Here is a 17,420-nt window from a genome sequence, read left to right as displayed (position 1 = left end):
TCAAGAGATTCAATGGGGACTTCTCTCCCACCTCATCCCTAATAGCCAGGCTTTTCTTATTTTATTTACGGTCATATTGTAGGGTGTTTCATTTGGACAAAGGATTCCATTACCTAAATAAAGTTTGTAACCACCCACCCAAAAGACTGCCAGGAGAAATACTATATTAAAGGCAATTAAGACTTGTTGATGAGGGGTGCCTGGGTGGCTCACTTAAGCCTAGGATTAGACTCTTGATTTCAGTTCAAGTAATGATTTCAAGTTCTGAGATGGAGCCTGGTGTTGGGCTCCATGCTGAGCATGGAATCTGCTTGGAATTCTCATTCTCTCTCTCTCTCTCTCTCTCTCTCTCTCTCTCCCTCCCTCCCTCCCTCCCCCACTCACTCTCTCTCATGTGTACATGCTCTCTCCCTCTCTAAATAAGTATATAAACATTTAAAAAATCTATTAAATAAAAGATAAATTATATAAATGAACATTTAGTCACATTTTTTAAACATAAAGTCTGCCTTTGTCAGAGAACTGGTACAACTCTTCAAATGCTACAAGCTGTTAAGAATCATTCCTCTTACAAATAAGAACTTCAAGTCTGGTTTGAGAAGAACCATAGAATACATTATTGCATTTTATGTATCATTTTGTTTCCTAAAATCTTTTTTTTTAAATATTCTAATCTAGGTAGAGACTCCTGGGTGGCTAGTTGGTTGAGCGTCTGACTCTTGATTTCAGCTCAGGTCATGATCCCAGGGTCATAGGATCAAGCCCTGCATGGGGCTCCGTGTTGAGCATGAAGCCTGATTAAATTCTCTCTCTCTCTCTCTCCCCTCCCCCCCACCCCGTCCCTCTGCCTGCCTCATGCTCTTTCTAAAAAAAAAAAAAAAAAAAAAAAAAAAAAAAAAATGCTTGGGAATGCAAGCTGGTGCAGCCACAAAATAGAACTACCCTACGACCCAGCAATTGCACTACTAGGCATTTATCCAAGGGATACAGGTGTGCTGTTTCGAAGGGACACATGCACCCCCATGTTTATAGCAGTACTATCAACAATAGCCAAAGTATGGAAAGAGCCCAAATGTCCATCGATGGATGAATGGATAAAGAAGAGGTAGTGTACACACACACACACACACACACACACACACACACACACACACACACACACACACACACACACAAAATGGAGTATTACTTGGCAATCAAAAAGAATGAAATCTTGCCATTTGCAACTACGTGGATGGAACTGGAGGGTATTATGCTAAGTGAAATTAGTCAGTCAGAGAAAGACAAAAATCATATGACTTCACTCCTATGAGGACTTTAAGAGACAAAACAGGTGAACATAAGGGAAGGGAAACAAAAATACAAACAGGGAGGGGGACAAAACAGAAGAGACTCATAAATATGGAGAACAAACTGAGGGTTACGGGAGGGGTTGTGGGAGGGGAGATGGGCTAAATGGGTAAGGGGCATTAAGGAATCTATTCCTGAAATCATTGTTACACTATATGCTAACTAACTTGGGTGTAAATTTAAAAAAAAAATTTAAATAAAATTAAAAAAATGCTAATCTAAGTAGATATGCTTTCCAAATAACATCACACTAACCAGACTTTATGCCTTTCAGGGGTAAATACCATATTTAAATAGTTTTCTGGATAACAGGAACTTGTGAGTTTCCATGATCTGATTCTTCTGCCCACTGTTACTTGAAACATCCCAACTTCATGACTTGGTTCAGCATTTATCTCTCCATGAGCAATACACAATTTCTAGGCTTTCTATACATCAGGGTGTATGCTCAGTGCTCAAGGGAGAACCACACAATCAATACCCGAGTGTTGATTTTAAAATTTCTGAAGTCAAATAATAAAAAATAATATAAAAGATAACATGAACGACTGATCTCCACAGTTCAAAGATGGGAGGGACTGGGGTTCAGGAAGGAGTGACAAAGGCTGCTGAGGGGATGCGGAACTTGGGCTGGGGGCCTACGCACACATGAGCACTAAGGACCTTCCTGGCTTTTGGCCTGTGCACGGATGGACTTGCCGAACTACCTCACTTGGAACATAGGCTTTTGTCCAAAACTCACAGAACTGCTCACTAAAAATGGTGGGATGTACTATGTATAAATCATACCTTAATTAAAACAAGGGAAAAACCCACCACCTGTCAATGACTACCTGGAAGACAATTAGGCATTCTGTATAAAATTTCAGACATACATGCCCTAAGACTCAGCAATTCTACTTTATTTGCCAGTTATATCCAGAGCACAAAATTATCCATTATACTCATTACAGCACTGTTTATTAATTTTAAACATCAAGGTTTTTGGGGGGGGGGGAATAAAATGTTTAGTGAACAATTAGGTACAGAGATATAAGTCTAACATCAAACATTAAGGACTAAAGATGTAAAAATTCCTTCTGGAAGATAAACTGATTTGCACAGATGAGAACATCAATGAATGCAATCTCTCAACCTATAATAAACTGATTCACTACTCTCAATCTGTTCAAAATCATTTCCAAACACAGGTGAGTGCAGACATGGCGTTCTGTTCTTCAAGCTTAATCTTTATTGACTGACTTTTCCTGGCACTTAAGTTCAGGAAAACACAGATGACTGTAGCCTGGCATTATTCACAGCCACCACGGACACCAACGTGTACAATTCTCACACTCTATCTTGAGTATCTATTGATTTAACTCTTCTGCATACATTTTCTTAGAAGTATGACAAGGTAAAGAGAGAGAAGAACATATGGAAGAACTCCTATGTTTTTATAAAAGTTTAGGTTGGGGTGCCTGGGTGGTTCAGTCCGGTAAGTGTACAACTTCAGCTCAGGTCATGATCTCACCGTTCGAGAGTTCAAGCCCCGCATCGGGCTCACTGCTATCAGTGCAGGGCCCACTTCAGATCCTCTGTCCCTCCCTCTCTCTGGCCCTCCTCTACTTGCACTATTGCTCTCTCTCAAAAATAAACATTTAAAAAAAAGTTTATTTTAGTAATCTCTACACCCAACATGGGGCTTGAACTCACGACCCCGAGATCAATAGTCATATGCTCCTCCAACTGAGCCAGCCAGGCACCCCTGGCAGTACTTGTATGTTTTAATAATCAGTGGGCAAAAACAAAAAGTGAAGGCCTTTTGGTGAGTAACGCAAATCGTAAAGACCTTAAAGGAAAAGACTAAGAAATCCCAAACTTTTGTATGATAAAAAATAAAATATATTTAAATTTAAAGTCACTATTAAAAATTTTTAATCAAATAATTAGGTCTGTGGGGGAGAGGTTTATAATCCTTGTAGACAAGGTAAATACTTCTGTGTTTGCTTACCTTTAGTAGTCAAGTAATTCTTGCCAATGCATAAAAAGATAACAACCAAGTAGAAAAAGCACAAGATGGGGCACCTGGGTGGCTCAGTCCATTCGGTGTCCGACTCTTGATTTCAGCTTGGGTCATGATCTCACGGTTGTGGGACTGAGCACCATAGTGGGCTCCATGATCAACTTGGAGCCTGGTTAAGATTTTCTCTCCCCCCTCCCTCTGCCCTTCTCCGGCTTGCATGTGCGTTCTCTCCCTCTCCCTCTCCCTCTCTCTCTCTCTCTGAAAAAGAGTGTGCCTGGGTGGCTCAGTCAGTGGGGCGTCCGGATCTTGATTTTGGTTCACGTCATGATCTCATAGCTGTGTGATCGAGCCTTGAGCCAGGCTCTGTGCTGACAGCACCGAGTCTGCTCGGGATTCTCTCTTTACTCTTTCTGCCCCTTCCCTGCTCTCATGTGAGCTCTCTCTCAAAATAAATAAATTTTACAGTTTAAGAAAAAAAAAAAAAAAAAGAGAGAGAGAGAAAGAAAGAAAGGGGTGCCTGGGTGGCTCAGTCGGCTAGACATCCAACTTCAGCTCAGGTCATTATCTCATGGTCTGTGAGTTCGAGCCTCGTGTCAGGCTCCGTGCTGACAGCTCGGAGCTCGGAGTCTGGAACCTGCTTCAGATTCTGTGTGTGTGTGTGTGTGTGTGTGTGTGTGTGTGTGTGTGTGTGTCTGTCCCTCCCCCACTCATGCTCTGTCTCTCAAAAATAAATAAACATTAAAAAAATAAAAAAAAAGAAAGAAAAAAGAAAAAGCCCAAGAAATTTAAAGGCTAAAGATAACTAGGGCAAGCATAATTTCAATTTTAAAACAAAACAAAACAAAAAACTCTAAGACAATTATATATCAAAATGTGGCTAAAAAATGAAGGGTGAAAAAATTCCTCATAATCATTGTTGGTGAAAGCACCTGGTTCTTTCATAATATAGTAATAGTTGTTTTGAAGAGCAAAGGAGCATTTTCAATATGTAAAATGTATATACCATTTCACTTCCAAGAAGTTATGCTTGAAAAAAATATGTAGGTATAGCTTTTCTAGCAGCATCAATTTGTAACATCGAAAACATAAATGCCTAAAAGTCTACCAATAGGGGGCTGGAAGAGGGAATTATAGTACATCCATGCAAATTTAAGACCTGCACAGTTAGTGAAAAGAATAAAAGTCACTGTACTCATAGGGAAAAGTACTAAAGTTATGCGGTTAACTGAAGAAAGCAGTTGCAGAGTAACATATGCAACATGGCACTGCATGTGGACCCTTCCTGGACGGAGGGTAAGCCAGCGTGAACCAAATAAACACACCCGAAACGACCATAGTGATTAAATATGGGTTTGGAATGAAGGAGAGCAGATGGTGTTCATTTCCTACATTATACATTTCTGTGTTTCATTTTTTAATGTTAAGAATGTTTACTTTTGAAATCAGAAAATAAAGGTTTGAGTGTACAGTTTTAACAGGAGAAAGAAAAATTTGTCTTGTTAGGAAGATATTTTTGAAATGCAAAGCTCTGAATCTCTCCAGTACATAACTACCCAGATTAGCCCAAATCCCCACCAAAACATAACTGTTCACTAGATTCCAGGCACCTCAGTTAGATGATTTAGGAGCATTCAGGATTTCAAGGCATGTACATATCACATGAAGACACAAGTTCAACGATACGAACATTCTAGAAGTTGCATTTAAAAGGAAAACCCAGCCAGAAAACTCACAAAAATGTAAAATAAAAATCAAACAATTGATCAAATAAATTATTTTCTGTTGTTATTTGTTGTATTTCTACAAGGGGAAGAACTTGTAACTTTTAAACTTTAGCCCAAAAGACTCCTCTCCCATATGAGGAAAAGAATATTTGAGTTTCAAGACATATTTGTTTTCATAGGACTTGAAACCCAAAGGAAAACATACCTTCTAAGAGCATTTCTGGAATGTCTGCTTGATATCTAGGTCCCACTCTGATTTCACCTTTGTCAGCTAATAGTGTTTTCACTGAAGGGTCGTAGACCAATGAATAGAAAAAGGTATCCTGAGAAAAAATGACAGAAAATATCTAGGTAAGCTCAACTCCTTCTACTTTTTATAAAGCAATGAGGCCCATGTCATGATAATGAAATCATAAAACTTCAGAGAGTATATAAAATTTCCTTTTGGTGAATAAATTCATGAATCTTGAAGAAGAGAACAATGTTAGGGTCATCATGTAAAACAGTGTAAAATTAAATCAAGCAAAAACAAATAGCAAACAATAAAGGTAGATTATAAAGTTTTGTTGTTTTAGTCTAAAAGAAAACCAATGAACTGCTCTAAAACAGATTCTGAGCTAGCAAAGCTAAGCTCTAAGTCAAAGGTAAGACACCTGAATCAAGCAATCATTTAAATCTCTAAAGCCCACACCAAACAACGAGGACACAAGGCGCCCTTACTTCTGGAGTGTCCACCCACATTTCATCAACATACTCAAATGGATACACATTTCACATTAAAGTTTAGAAGAGCTGAGCTTACATACAGTTTCCTAATTAAAATGTCACATTGCATTATTTCATGGAGCATCTATTAATTCCAATTCTGCAGTTCTCCTTTGAATCCTGAAACATTCATATTTATATATAAATAGGCATATAAACGTAACTACCTACCACCACCAGCACACCCACCAACTTTCCAAGGTTCTTTAAAACGCAAAAAGGCCCTAGTTACTGTGTCTAATGGATAAAATGACCAGGCTACCAGGCCTTTGCTGAATTCTGCATCACTACTGAAGGTCTTAAAAGGTCTTGTCCCTGCTTCCTGCTATGATTCTGAGGGTTATCTACTATACAACTCTCTGCATTATATGCTGGAGGGGTCTGCTCCTACCATCAGCACTTTACCAAGACCGTGCCGAGCAAGCTACAAATAAGAGATAATCTACCAGATTGTAAAGCTTTCTCCTTACAGACTGTGATAAAGGGAAAGGAGAGAAACAGACAAGGCGATACCATCCATTCAGAATTCTTCTGCATGGGTCACGGTCAGAAGAAAAGACTAAAGAATCAAACACAACAATATGACAATTTATGCATATAAAAAAAAGTCTACCTGGGGAAAAGAAAAAAAATCTGCAGAATATATAAACCAACCTGCTCAATAGGCTGATGGAGGGAGATCAATATGTAATCAGAATTGTTTGTTTTGTAAGACAGGAGCAACAAAGAATGTTACTAGGGTGACTGACGCTGCTGCCGTTGGCACAGTATGGGCTTTCAAGGTACACATACTTCTGGTCACTTTTATTGTGTAAAACAGGTTAGTATAGTATTCTAGAAAAATGGGATTTTGCCATACTATACAGCAAAATAAAATGAAATTCTTACTTAGGGCCACAAAAGTTGCTTAAGACTCCTTAAATTTACATGTGCCAATATGGGAAATCGCTTAAAATGTAAAAGGTAATGTTAATTTTTCTAAAAGGAAAACATTGTGATTAGAAAGTTGTCCTTTAAGGGGTGCCTGGGTGGCTCAGTTGGTTAAGTATCGACTTTTGATCTCAGCTCAGGTCTTGATCTCAGGTTCCTGAGTTCAGCAAAAATACCACGTTTTTAAAAAAATTACACCGTCTTAACAGCCAAATACACCAGTAAAATAAACTGAAACATACTCATGTTTCCTCCTTTTATTCCTGCTTCTATGAACTAATGGTAACACCTGAGCATTCTCTTTATCCATATTATTTTCCACATGTTGACTGACAACAAACACTATTACCTTCTTTTCTAAATTTCACAAGAGTAAGTTATAAAGACTATCAACCTTTTTTCTGCCTTGAACATTTACCTCCTCTTAGTTTTCTCTGTTCAATTTTCTAACGTACAGTAGTTCCACATGTCTGCATCAATCCTTTCAGGGACAACACTTTTAAGTATAATAAAAATTTTGGGGGGGGGGGGCGCCTGGGTGGCTCAGTCGGTTAAGCGTTCAACTTTGGCTCAGGTCATGATCTCACAGTCCGTGGGTTCGAGCCCCGCGTCGGGCTCTGTGCTGACAGCTCAGAGCCTGCAGCCTGCTTCCGATTCTGTGTCTCCCTCTCTCTCTGCCCCTTCCCCGCTCATGCTCTGTCTCTCAAAAATAAATATTGAAAAAACATTAAAAAATTTTTTTAATATATCCCTTTAATTCTTTAAACGCACACATACATACATACATACATACATACATACATACATACATAAAGATTTGGGAAAACAAAAACATAAAGGTTAAATCTTAAAATGTCAACAGTAAAAATTTTCTCATTGTGGAATGTTCTGTTTACAGGAATTTCCTCCTTCTAATGAAGTATATGTTCTCACCCAACTTGTGAAAATAGGTTTAAAATGTCTCTTGTTGAAGTTCACAGAAGGAAACACTTGTAGTTGACAAAGTTTATTGAGATTCTAGGAAAGAAAGCAGACCACCAGTGCTAGGATCTCATCTGGAAAAAGCCTAAAATAAAAACTCTTTATTTAAACAACAACAAAAACAAAAAACAGGGAGGAGGATTGAGTACACAAAAGTCACTTATTTCATAAAGCCAAAAATATTTCTACTGCTACCAACTACATCATCATACCTTATAAAGCCTTTCATTACCAGCTTAAAAAAGACGGCACAGAAGTTTTTGCCAACTCTTCTCTCAGTTAACCAGAAAAATAAAATTATCCAAAAGTATTCTGGTCATTACACTTTTATATAATGCTGCTCTCCCGGTGCAATAGTTTGGTACAGAAGAAATACATTTAAAGGTATAGGCTTCATGTGAAATCAAGGGGGAAAAAAACATAAAATAAGTGCAATTGTGAATTACCTCTTTATCAAGATATGACAATACTGACTCTGTCTCATTCAGAAGGGCAACACTGCATTTTCCCCTGTTGAAAAAGGGAAAAAGTGAATGAATGTCAGAAAGGCCACCTCACCTTCACATCGATGACATATACAAAGTCAGGAATATTCAGAATGTAAAGTTACTATTAAGAAACTAGATGGCAGTTACAAATATACGTAAATGTATACACTTAGACTCGCTTTACAATCCTGGTGTCGTAGAACATAAAAAATAAGACTGTTTTTGTAGGCATTTACTGCGAGGCTAACCTGTGGAAGGAACTGTTGTTAGGCAGTAAATTTTATGACATAAAACACTTCACGGGTATTTTCTAATTATTACAGAAAAAAAAAAGGAGTACAATGAAACCTTCGTATTAAAAGTGAGTTTCTGAATCTATAAAAAGTTACTATGAGGTGATTTTATACAAGGAGTCTTTAGACAAAGACTTCACCATGCAAACCAGTACCTAAATAATCTTCGGGTTTTTTTTTAAGTAGCCACCGCATATGAGGACCTAAAAATAATATACATTCATCAGGATTAACTAGCTTACCTTTATTGACCTTGCTCTAAAGCCTAGTTAAAATTTAAATACACTGCTATAAAGTAGGGGGCAAAATAAAGACCTACAGATTCAAAGACCTTGAAGTCTGATGGCATTTACCTTTGATCACAGCCCTTGGTGTGAGTTTGAAAACGAATGTCTATTAAAAAAACAAAAAACAGTCTTGTCCAGACTTGAGAAAAATTGAAGTTATCCAAGTAGAGGCATTTATTACAAATTCGTTTTCAATTATCCTCACTATCTTGAAAAATTCTGTAGACCTACGAATTTAACAGGAGAAATTTGGTAGACAATTCAAGTTGCAGATAATTGGTTAGGACTCACAAAATATTGTTTAAATGCCATAATGTTATTTGATTTTGTAAACAAGTCACTTCTTGCTCCCCACAAAATAACAAGCAAAAACAAATCGTCACATATACATTGAATGGGAAGCTAAAAGAGCAGGCTGTTGGAACACCAGAGTGAAAAACAATTCAAAGGAAAAGATTACCAAAAGCAAAATAAAATGTAAAAAACACTAACACAAAGGTCAAAAATTACAGTTTACCAAACATTTTCCAAATGTATATTCCTTAAATTTAAAAAAGTTTAACCCTCATAAAAACATCTTTTTCTGGTAATCATCTATAGTTAATATAACTTCAAAAGACTTCTGAGAACATGTGTTATTTCCATATTATCTTCTCAAATCTCTAACTTAGTTAGCGAGAGTTATAAGGGTTTTTGGTTTTTCTACTATATTTTATTCATGCAAATTACTGAAGCAGAAAAATTAACATTACTTCGGAGCATATAACAACACTCACAGTCAACAATTACCTGACATGCTCGTGGAAAGGACAGAATAACGCGCAGGGAAATTGCTCCGCTGAGGTTTGCACATCTACAGCTGTCACAGAAGAACTTCTGTGACCTGTGGGTGTGCTCCTAACACATGCAATGTGCATAAGTGGGTTTCCAAAAATAGGTTTCGTCTAGGTTTTTTTTTTGCCTCTGCAACAGCTGACAAAGCAGTATTTCTAACATTTAATACTTAATTACCTAGAAGAAATAAAATCTTGTTTTTTAAAGGTCTCTAAAGCCACTTTTTTTTTTTAAGTGCAGAGGAGCAAAAGCTGAATGTCATCTTAATAGATACCACTTTCTTCAACAGTCACTTGAATTTCAAGGGTTAACAGACACTGAGAATTTACACAAACAATACAGCCTACTTAAGAGTTTCTTCCATACTGTCTGAAATGACAAGAGGATTTAAACTGAATCATCAAACCACTATTTTCATATTTATATTAGGAGATAAGAAAACACTGGTTATGTACTCTTTTAGAGATACAACAGGACTGCAAAATCACGAGGATACCCAGCCAACCTAAAATACAAGTTATTTGGGTTAATGTAGCTTTTATGCAAAGATGAAAAAAATAATGCATGATTTTTCATCTGTAAGTTTTCTTTACCGCAGCTATGTATTTTTCTCCCAAATTAAAAATGAAAATCTGAGGGGCACCCGGGTGGCTCAGTGGGTTAAGCATCCAACTTCGGCTCAGGTCATGATCTCGTAGTTCATGAGTTTGAGACCCACCTCAGGCTCTGTGCCAACAGCTCAGAGCCCGGAGCCTTCTTTAGGAGTCTGTGGGTCTCCCTCACTCTCTGCCCCTCCCCTGCTCACGCTCAGTCTCTTTCTCTCAAAAATAAATAAACATTAAAATTTTTTTTAAAAGGAAAATGAAAATCTGACACTTAAAATATTCAAATACATATACTAACAGCTAACAAAGCAGGAAGTTGAGTCAGAATTATTTTATGAAGTAAATATGAATATGTAATTAACAGATGTACTACCACGCCAAGAGTTGTTGATAAAGGTAGCTTAAAAAGAGATGTAAAGAGCTGGCTTCCTTTATGCTGAACAAATCTTGGCTCACAGAAAAAGAAATAGGATGAATTTTAAGCTAACCCCAAACTAAAGGAACTATTATCAAACGGTGAATATAGATAACCCAACTGATTTATGCTGAATCTCAAGCAATGACCCTAATTGTGCTCTTCCACCATACTTTAGTCCGTAAAGAACAAAGATACCCAAACATGACGATATAAACATAAAACACATCAAAGACCTTAATACGAAGAAAAGTCACTCCAGGCCTGTATAATTATTTATGTTGCTTTTCTACAAGCAACTATATACAGTAACACAGAATTTTTCACTGAAAAAGGTTTTAAAAACATACTCTGTTTGCTTCAGAAACTGGGCAGGGTGTTGGGACAGAGAGACATGTGAATAAATAATTATGACACAACGCAATCCTGTGTTTAATGGCAGGTTCTGATCAGCCTATCTGCTTAAGAGGATGTTCAGTATACTCCCACAGATTCAAAAACCACATGCAAAAGGCGCACCCAGGTTACAGATTTATTTAAAGATGCTACCTATTTGTATACATGAAAGAAGAAGTTTAAATTAGCATCCATTTCCCCAGTGCCTAAAGACTTTCGGTTCCATACCACTCCAGCTTGTAGAATAATGGTGCAGGACCACCAGGGTCCCTGCTTAGGAAAATGAAAATTTCTTAGTGTCACACCAGATTTATTGAAGCCGAACATCTTGGGGAGGGATCGAGAAATCCTCGTGGTTAGGAAGAATCACCAGGTGATCCTTAGTCAGATTTACTGAATCCAAAGATCTCAGGGAGGGATCAAGGAAAGTACATGGAAAAACAAGCATCACCCGGTGATTGTTAGGCATAATGAACTTGAAAAACCCCTACTACAGATGCAGAGTCTGACTAAACTTTCCTTGTTCAATGAAAGACAATAGTTTTTCATGATAGAAAGGCATTTTCTCAATGGCCTTATGAGTCTTACAGTTGTTCTGGATTCTGAACATTTTCTCATATTGAAAACAATGCTAAGTTCTGTGATTGGAAATTCAGCGAACAGACAGTTTTAAACAGTATTTAATCCAAATTTTTAAAAAATGAAGTTCAAAGATCCAAAATGCTTTCAGAAAATGATATTTCACAACAGCAATACTGTAAAATAGGACAAAAGGAGATTCAAAATTCTGAATGAAAGGATTCCCAAATCAAAATTTAATGCCTAAAAAAATCAGCAGCTAAGTGTAGAAAACATTTTCAAGATAAGCAAGGACTAAGAATTTTTTACATTTTAGAAGACTAATTGAAAGGAAAGGCAAAAGGGGCACCCGGCTGTCTCAGTCAGTAGAGCATGTGATTCTTGGTATCAGAGTCATGAGTTCGAGTCCCACATTGGGTATATATCTTACTAAAAGAATAAAGAAGAAGGAAAACAAAGGCAGAACAATTATTAAGTCCAAGGAAAACAAAAGGCTGTACAAGAAAGAATATGTGGGGAATCCTTACATGTTCGTAAAATACAAAGACTGATTATTAAGTTAAAGAAAAATTGTGATACATTGGAAACATGAGGGAAAGGAAATAGAGAAGAGAAAGCAGAAATTTCTACAATTGAAAAAGTAAGAGTAAGCAGTGTAAGAGAGGTATAAATGCAGGAAAATGACTATGTTGGGGGGACTCTGCTTATAACTGCTTTGGATATTATTACACAGCTATATACATATGTTTGATTTTTAAAAATACAATTTAGGGGCGCCTGGATGCTCACTCAGTAAAGCGTCCGACTTTGGCTCAGGTAATGATCTCGAGGTTCGTGGGCTCCAGCCCTGTGTCAGGCACACTGCTGTTGGTGTAGAGCCTGCTTTGGATCCTCTGTCCACCCCCCCCACCACCCCCCCCCCCCCCGCGCCGTCCCAGTCTCTCTCTGCCCCACCCCTGCTTGCACTCTCTCTCTCAAAACTGAATAAACATTTTAAAAACTCTAACATAAATCTTAAAAAAAAAAAAATACTATTTAAATTTAAAGTAACAGGGGGGATCCTAATTAAATGAAGTGCATAAATTTATATACATAATATATATACCAAGGAAGCAAAGATTATTTACCATGACTCTATATTAGGTTTTCTAAACCTTGGCACTATTTTTTTTTAATGTTTATTTATTTGTTTTGAGAGACAGAGAGAGAGAGAGAGAGAGCATGCACACACAGGGGAGGCACAGAGAACCCCAAGCAGGGAGCCAGACCCATGAGACCATGACCTGAGCTACAAAGAGTCAGATGCTTAACCAAACGAGCCATGCAGGCGTCCCTCGACCTTGGCATTATTAACACGTGAAGCCAGGTAATTCTTTGCTGTGGGGGGCTGTCCCATGCACGTACGGTGTTAGCAGCATCACTGGCCTCTGCCAACTGGGTAACAGTAGCTCCCCCACACGTAGCTGAGACAACCAAATCTTCCCAGACTTTAATGAATGGTCCCCAGGAGACAAAACTGTCCCTTGTTGAGAATCACTGGTCTGCATTATAGAACTGATGAACCATGGGCTAACTATACCTTAATAACAAACACATAAGGACTGTGTCATAGAAGTGATATAAGTGAAAGAATATGATTTTATGGATCTTTAGACTATAAAAAGGACAAAAACAGAGAAAGAAATCTGGAATCCTTCAAATACTTCTATTTAAAGATACATTTTCTAATACTTCTTTAACAGATGTTAAGAAATAAAAACTAAAGAAGGCCAAAAACAAAAACAAAGATGATTCTGCAAAGAAAAGTGACACACAGTGTTTTGAAAAACTCATTCTATTCTGTCCGTGGTACGTAGAGAATGCCAAAGCAACAAAGCTTTGGCATGATTCTGGAGATTTGATAACAAATATGAAACAAACTACAAAGAAGGAATTCAAGGGTGAAAAAATCCTTCTCTTGGTGCCACTTTTCCCTTTTATAGCTAGGACAAAGTGGAATGTCCAAAAGAAGGCAGCAGTTATTAGGAAGATCCTCTTCCCTGGGACAGGATGACAAACTGTTTTGATTACCAAGGCCCTTCCACAACCATGCAGGATAACACGTAGAATATATGCTTTTCTGCACTGGGACTCTGGTCGGAGAAAGAAACACTTCAACCCACAGAGGATAAAATGATCCTTTCAAAGTAAAGATTTTCCCATACAAAGACAACATTCAAGAGAAAGTGTGCTAAACACATGGGCTTTAAAATGTTAAACTGTGGGGGTGCCTGGGTGGCTCGGTCGGTTAAGCGTCCGACTTTGGCTCAGGTCATGATCTCGCGGTTTGTGAGTTCGAGCCTCACGTCGGGCTCTGTGCTGACAGCTCAGAGCCTGGAGCCTGCTTCCGATTCTCTGTCTCCCTCTCTCTCTGCCCCTCCCCTGTTCATGCTCTGTCTCTCTCTGTCTCAAAAATAAATAAACGTTAAAAAAAAATTTAAAAAAATAAATAAATAAATAAAATAAAAATAAAATGTTAAACTGTGGGGCGACTTAGCCGGTGAAGCTTCTGACTTCCGCTCAGGTCCGGCGTTGGGCTCTGTGCTGACAGCTCAGAGCCTGGAGCCTGCTTCGGGTTCCGTGTCTTCCTCTCTCTCTGCCCCTCCACCTCCCCACCCACCTCCCCAATAAATACACATTAAAAAGAATGTTAAACTGTAATACGATTTTTCTCTTCACTGTATTTTTTTCTCACATCCTTCCACTAAGCAATCCTATGAGTTTACTCACACTAATTAACTTCCTTATGTTAGTTTCTTAAGCAACACTACTTGTACTCTTCAATAGTATCATTTTCACTAATTCAAATTGTTTACAAATAGCAATAAAATTGCAAAAAATCTAACATCTTAAAATACTGGCATAATAAAATGTACAGGAAGAAAACTTCCTTATTAGAAATTTTTTTAGATTCTGAATGAGTTAACATTAACAGCTAAACTGAAAAGAGTCTGTTAATTCAAGTGGAGTGCTATTTCATTATATAATTAAAAGTTAGCAGGTACTTGGGTGGCTCAGTTGTTAAGCATCTGACTTCGGCTGAGGTCATGATCTCACAGTTTGCGAGCTCAAATCCCACAGACAGTAAGCTGGAGCCCGCTTCAGGTAAAAAAACGAGACCCACTTCTCTCTCCTCTCTTCCCCTGCCCTTCCATCACTTGCACCCTCTCTCTCAAAAAAAAAATAAATAAATAAATAAAAAGAAATTACAAATAAAAGTTGGCATTACTATTTTTCAATAAACCTAAGTCTTTTAAAAATTGTTTTCTCGGGGTGCCTGGGTGGCTCAGTTAAGCATCCTACTCAAGTCAAGTTCTCGCAGTTGGTGCTCGTGAATTTAAGTCACTAAATTTAAGGCTCTCTGCAGTCAGCTTCAGATCCTCTGTGAACCTCTCTCTCTGCCCCTCCCGTTTGCTCTATCTCAAAAACAAATAAACATTTAAAAATAATTGTTTTCTCAAGTTGCCTGGCTGGCTTAGTCAGTAAAGCATGTGGGATCATGAGTTCAAACCCACATCAGGTGTAGAGCTTACTTAAAAAAATTTGCGGGGGGGTTGCGGGGGGAGCCTGGGTGGCTCAGTTGATTAAGCATCACATTTCCGATGAGGTCATGATTCACAGTTCATGAATTCAAGCCCTGCCTCGGGCTCTGTGCTGACAACTCAGAGCCTGGAGCCTGCTTCATATTCTGTGTCTCCTTATCTCTTAAAAATAAATTAACACTGAAAAAAAGATTTTTTTTTAATTTGAAAGAGAGAATGAGCAACAGAGGGACAGAGCGAGAGGGGGAGAGAGAATCCCAAGCAGGCTCCAGGCTCAGTGCAGAACCCAACACGGGGCTTAAACCTGTGACCCTGGGTTCATGGCCTGAGCTGACATCAAAAGTTGGACACTCAACCAACTGAGCCACACAGTCGCCCCCGCAAAAAATTTTTGTTTTCCGGGAATATGACAAAAAAGGCCTCAACAGACCTAAATTTACAAATTACAAATCCTTTTACTTGAATCTCCCTGTTTTGATCAACACAGAAATATGAATGAATACAAAATCCAGAAAATATAATTGGGAGATTTTAATCTATTTTACTTGATATGACTTATTTTGTACATCTTCACCCAACCACGCACATGTGAAGGGACCTATGCCAAAGTTTATTCTTTGCAGTATTATTTTAACAGCAAAAAGCTAAAATGAACCAAGTATCTATTAATTAGGATTAAATAAATTAGACATATGAAACAACTATAGAAAAGGTGAAGCAGATCCTTATTATCTGATATGGAATTATGCCCAAGATATTTCATTCATTCATTCATTCATTCATTTATTTATTTATTAAATTTTTTTTTTCAACGTTTATTTATTTTTTGGGGGGACAGAGAGAGACAGAGCATGAACGGGGGAGGGGCAGAGAGAGAGGGAGACACAGAATCGGAAACAGGCTCCAGGCTGTGAGCCATCAGCCCAGAGCCTGACGCGGGGCTCGAACTCACGGACCGCGAGATCGTGACCTGGCTGAAGTCGGACGCTTAACCGACTGCGCCACCCAGGCGCCCCTCAAGATATTTCATTTGAAAAGCACAATGTATAGGGCACCTGGATCGCTTAGTCATTAAGCATCTGACTTAAGCTCAGGTCATGATCTCTCTGTTTGTGAGTTCGAGTCCAACATTGGGGCAAGAGCCCCGCTTCGGGTAAGCTTGAGGCCCGAATCCAGTGAGCATGAGACCCGTTTCAAGTGAGCCCTACTTCTCTCTCTCTATCCCTCTGCCCCTTACTCAGTTGCAAGCCTCTCTCTCTCTCTCTCTCCCTCTGAAAAAAAAAAGCACAATGTAGAAAGCAAGATGGAGTCACTCAAGATAAACAGTGACTTATGTCAAGCAGTGACACAAGCAGCCAAGGGTGTTACAGCTAAGACCAGATATCACTGAAACCACCACAGGCTGATGGCATCCAAAACTGATAACCAGAGCAAAGCCAAGAGAGTCTGGAAGAACTAAGAGCTGATAACAAGAAGAAACCTGCAAAGGCCCAAGACTGACTAAACTGTGTTTTCCTAATGTTTATTTATTATATTTTAGAGAGAGAGCAAGTGGAGGAGGGACACCGAGGGAGACAGAGGATCCCAAGCAGGCTCTCTGCTATCAGCCAGATGTGGGGGCTCAAACTCCTGATCTGCGAAATCATGACCTGAGCTGAAGTCAGAGGCTTAATGGACTGAACCACCCAGGTGCCCAACTAAAACTCTTTAAAAAGGAAGGACTTCGCAGCAAGCTGTCAGACTCTCCAGATGCTGAGCCTTCCATGATCTGACCACATTAAAAAGGCAACTCCCGAAGGCTATGCCTGACTGATCTGTGACCCTAACAGAGATGCTCCACTGGTTGAATGAACATAATACACAGTAAGCACCAAGAGCTGACCTGGATGGGACCGAGGTCTGATCTCAACTACACACTCACAGACTGACTTTGCATTTGGTTCGTTAACTTATCCCTAACTGTATCTTGCTTGCTGTGTGACTTCGTATTGTGCTTTGCTCAGTGTGCCCTGTACTAAGGCAAGTTGAACACATAGTGAAATGTCACTGAGTTTGGAATCCTAAACCTGCTTTACAATTGTGTTTACCTTGCCGTGACTGAATAAAGCTGCACTATGGAAAGACACGACTCATACAGGAGTCATTATAGCATGCTCACAACATAGAATAGCATCACAATTTATTCCA

The 17,420-nt window shown here is 38.7% G+C and overlaps 1 protein-coding gene across 1 annotated transcript in view; it reads right to left on the bottom strand.

The window, feature by feature from the left end:
- The window catches only part of MTA3 (metastasis associated 1 family member 3), a 146,907-nt gene that overhangs the window by 56,133 nt on the left and 73,354 nt on the right, over positions 1–17,420 (bottom strand). The window contains exons 5-6 of the mRNA XM_086700470.1: positions 8,202–8,265; positions 5,285–5,402 (exon numbers count right to left, since the gene is read on the bottom strand). Coding sequence (XP_086556596.1) covers positions 5,285–5,402; positions 8,202–8,265 — 182 coding nt within the window. The remainder of the gene's footprint in view (positions 1–5,284; positions 5,403–8,201; positions 8,266–17,420) is intronic.

The sequence above is a fragment of the Puma concolor genome, chromosome A3 (genome assembly GCF_028749965.1).
Source record: "Puma concolor isolate L17-30 chromosome A3, mPumCon1.1.hap2, whole genome shotgun sequence".
NCBI classification, from domain to species: Eukaryota; Metazoa; Chordata; class Mammalia; order Carnivora; family Felidae; genus Puma; species Puma concolor.
The sequence above is the reverse complement of the archived record's forward strand: the minus strand, read 5'-3'. Positions and strand labels throughout refer to the sequence as shown.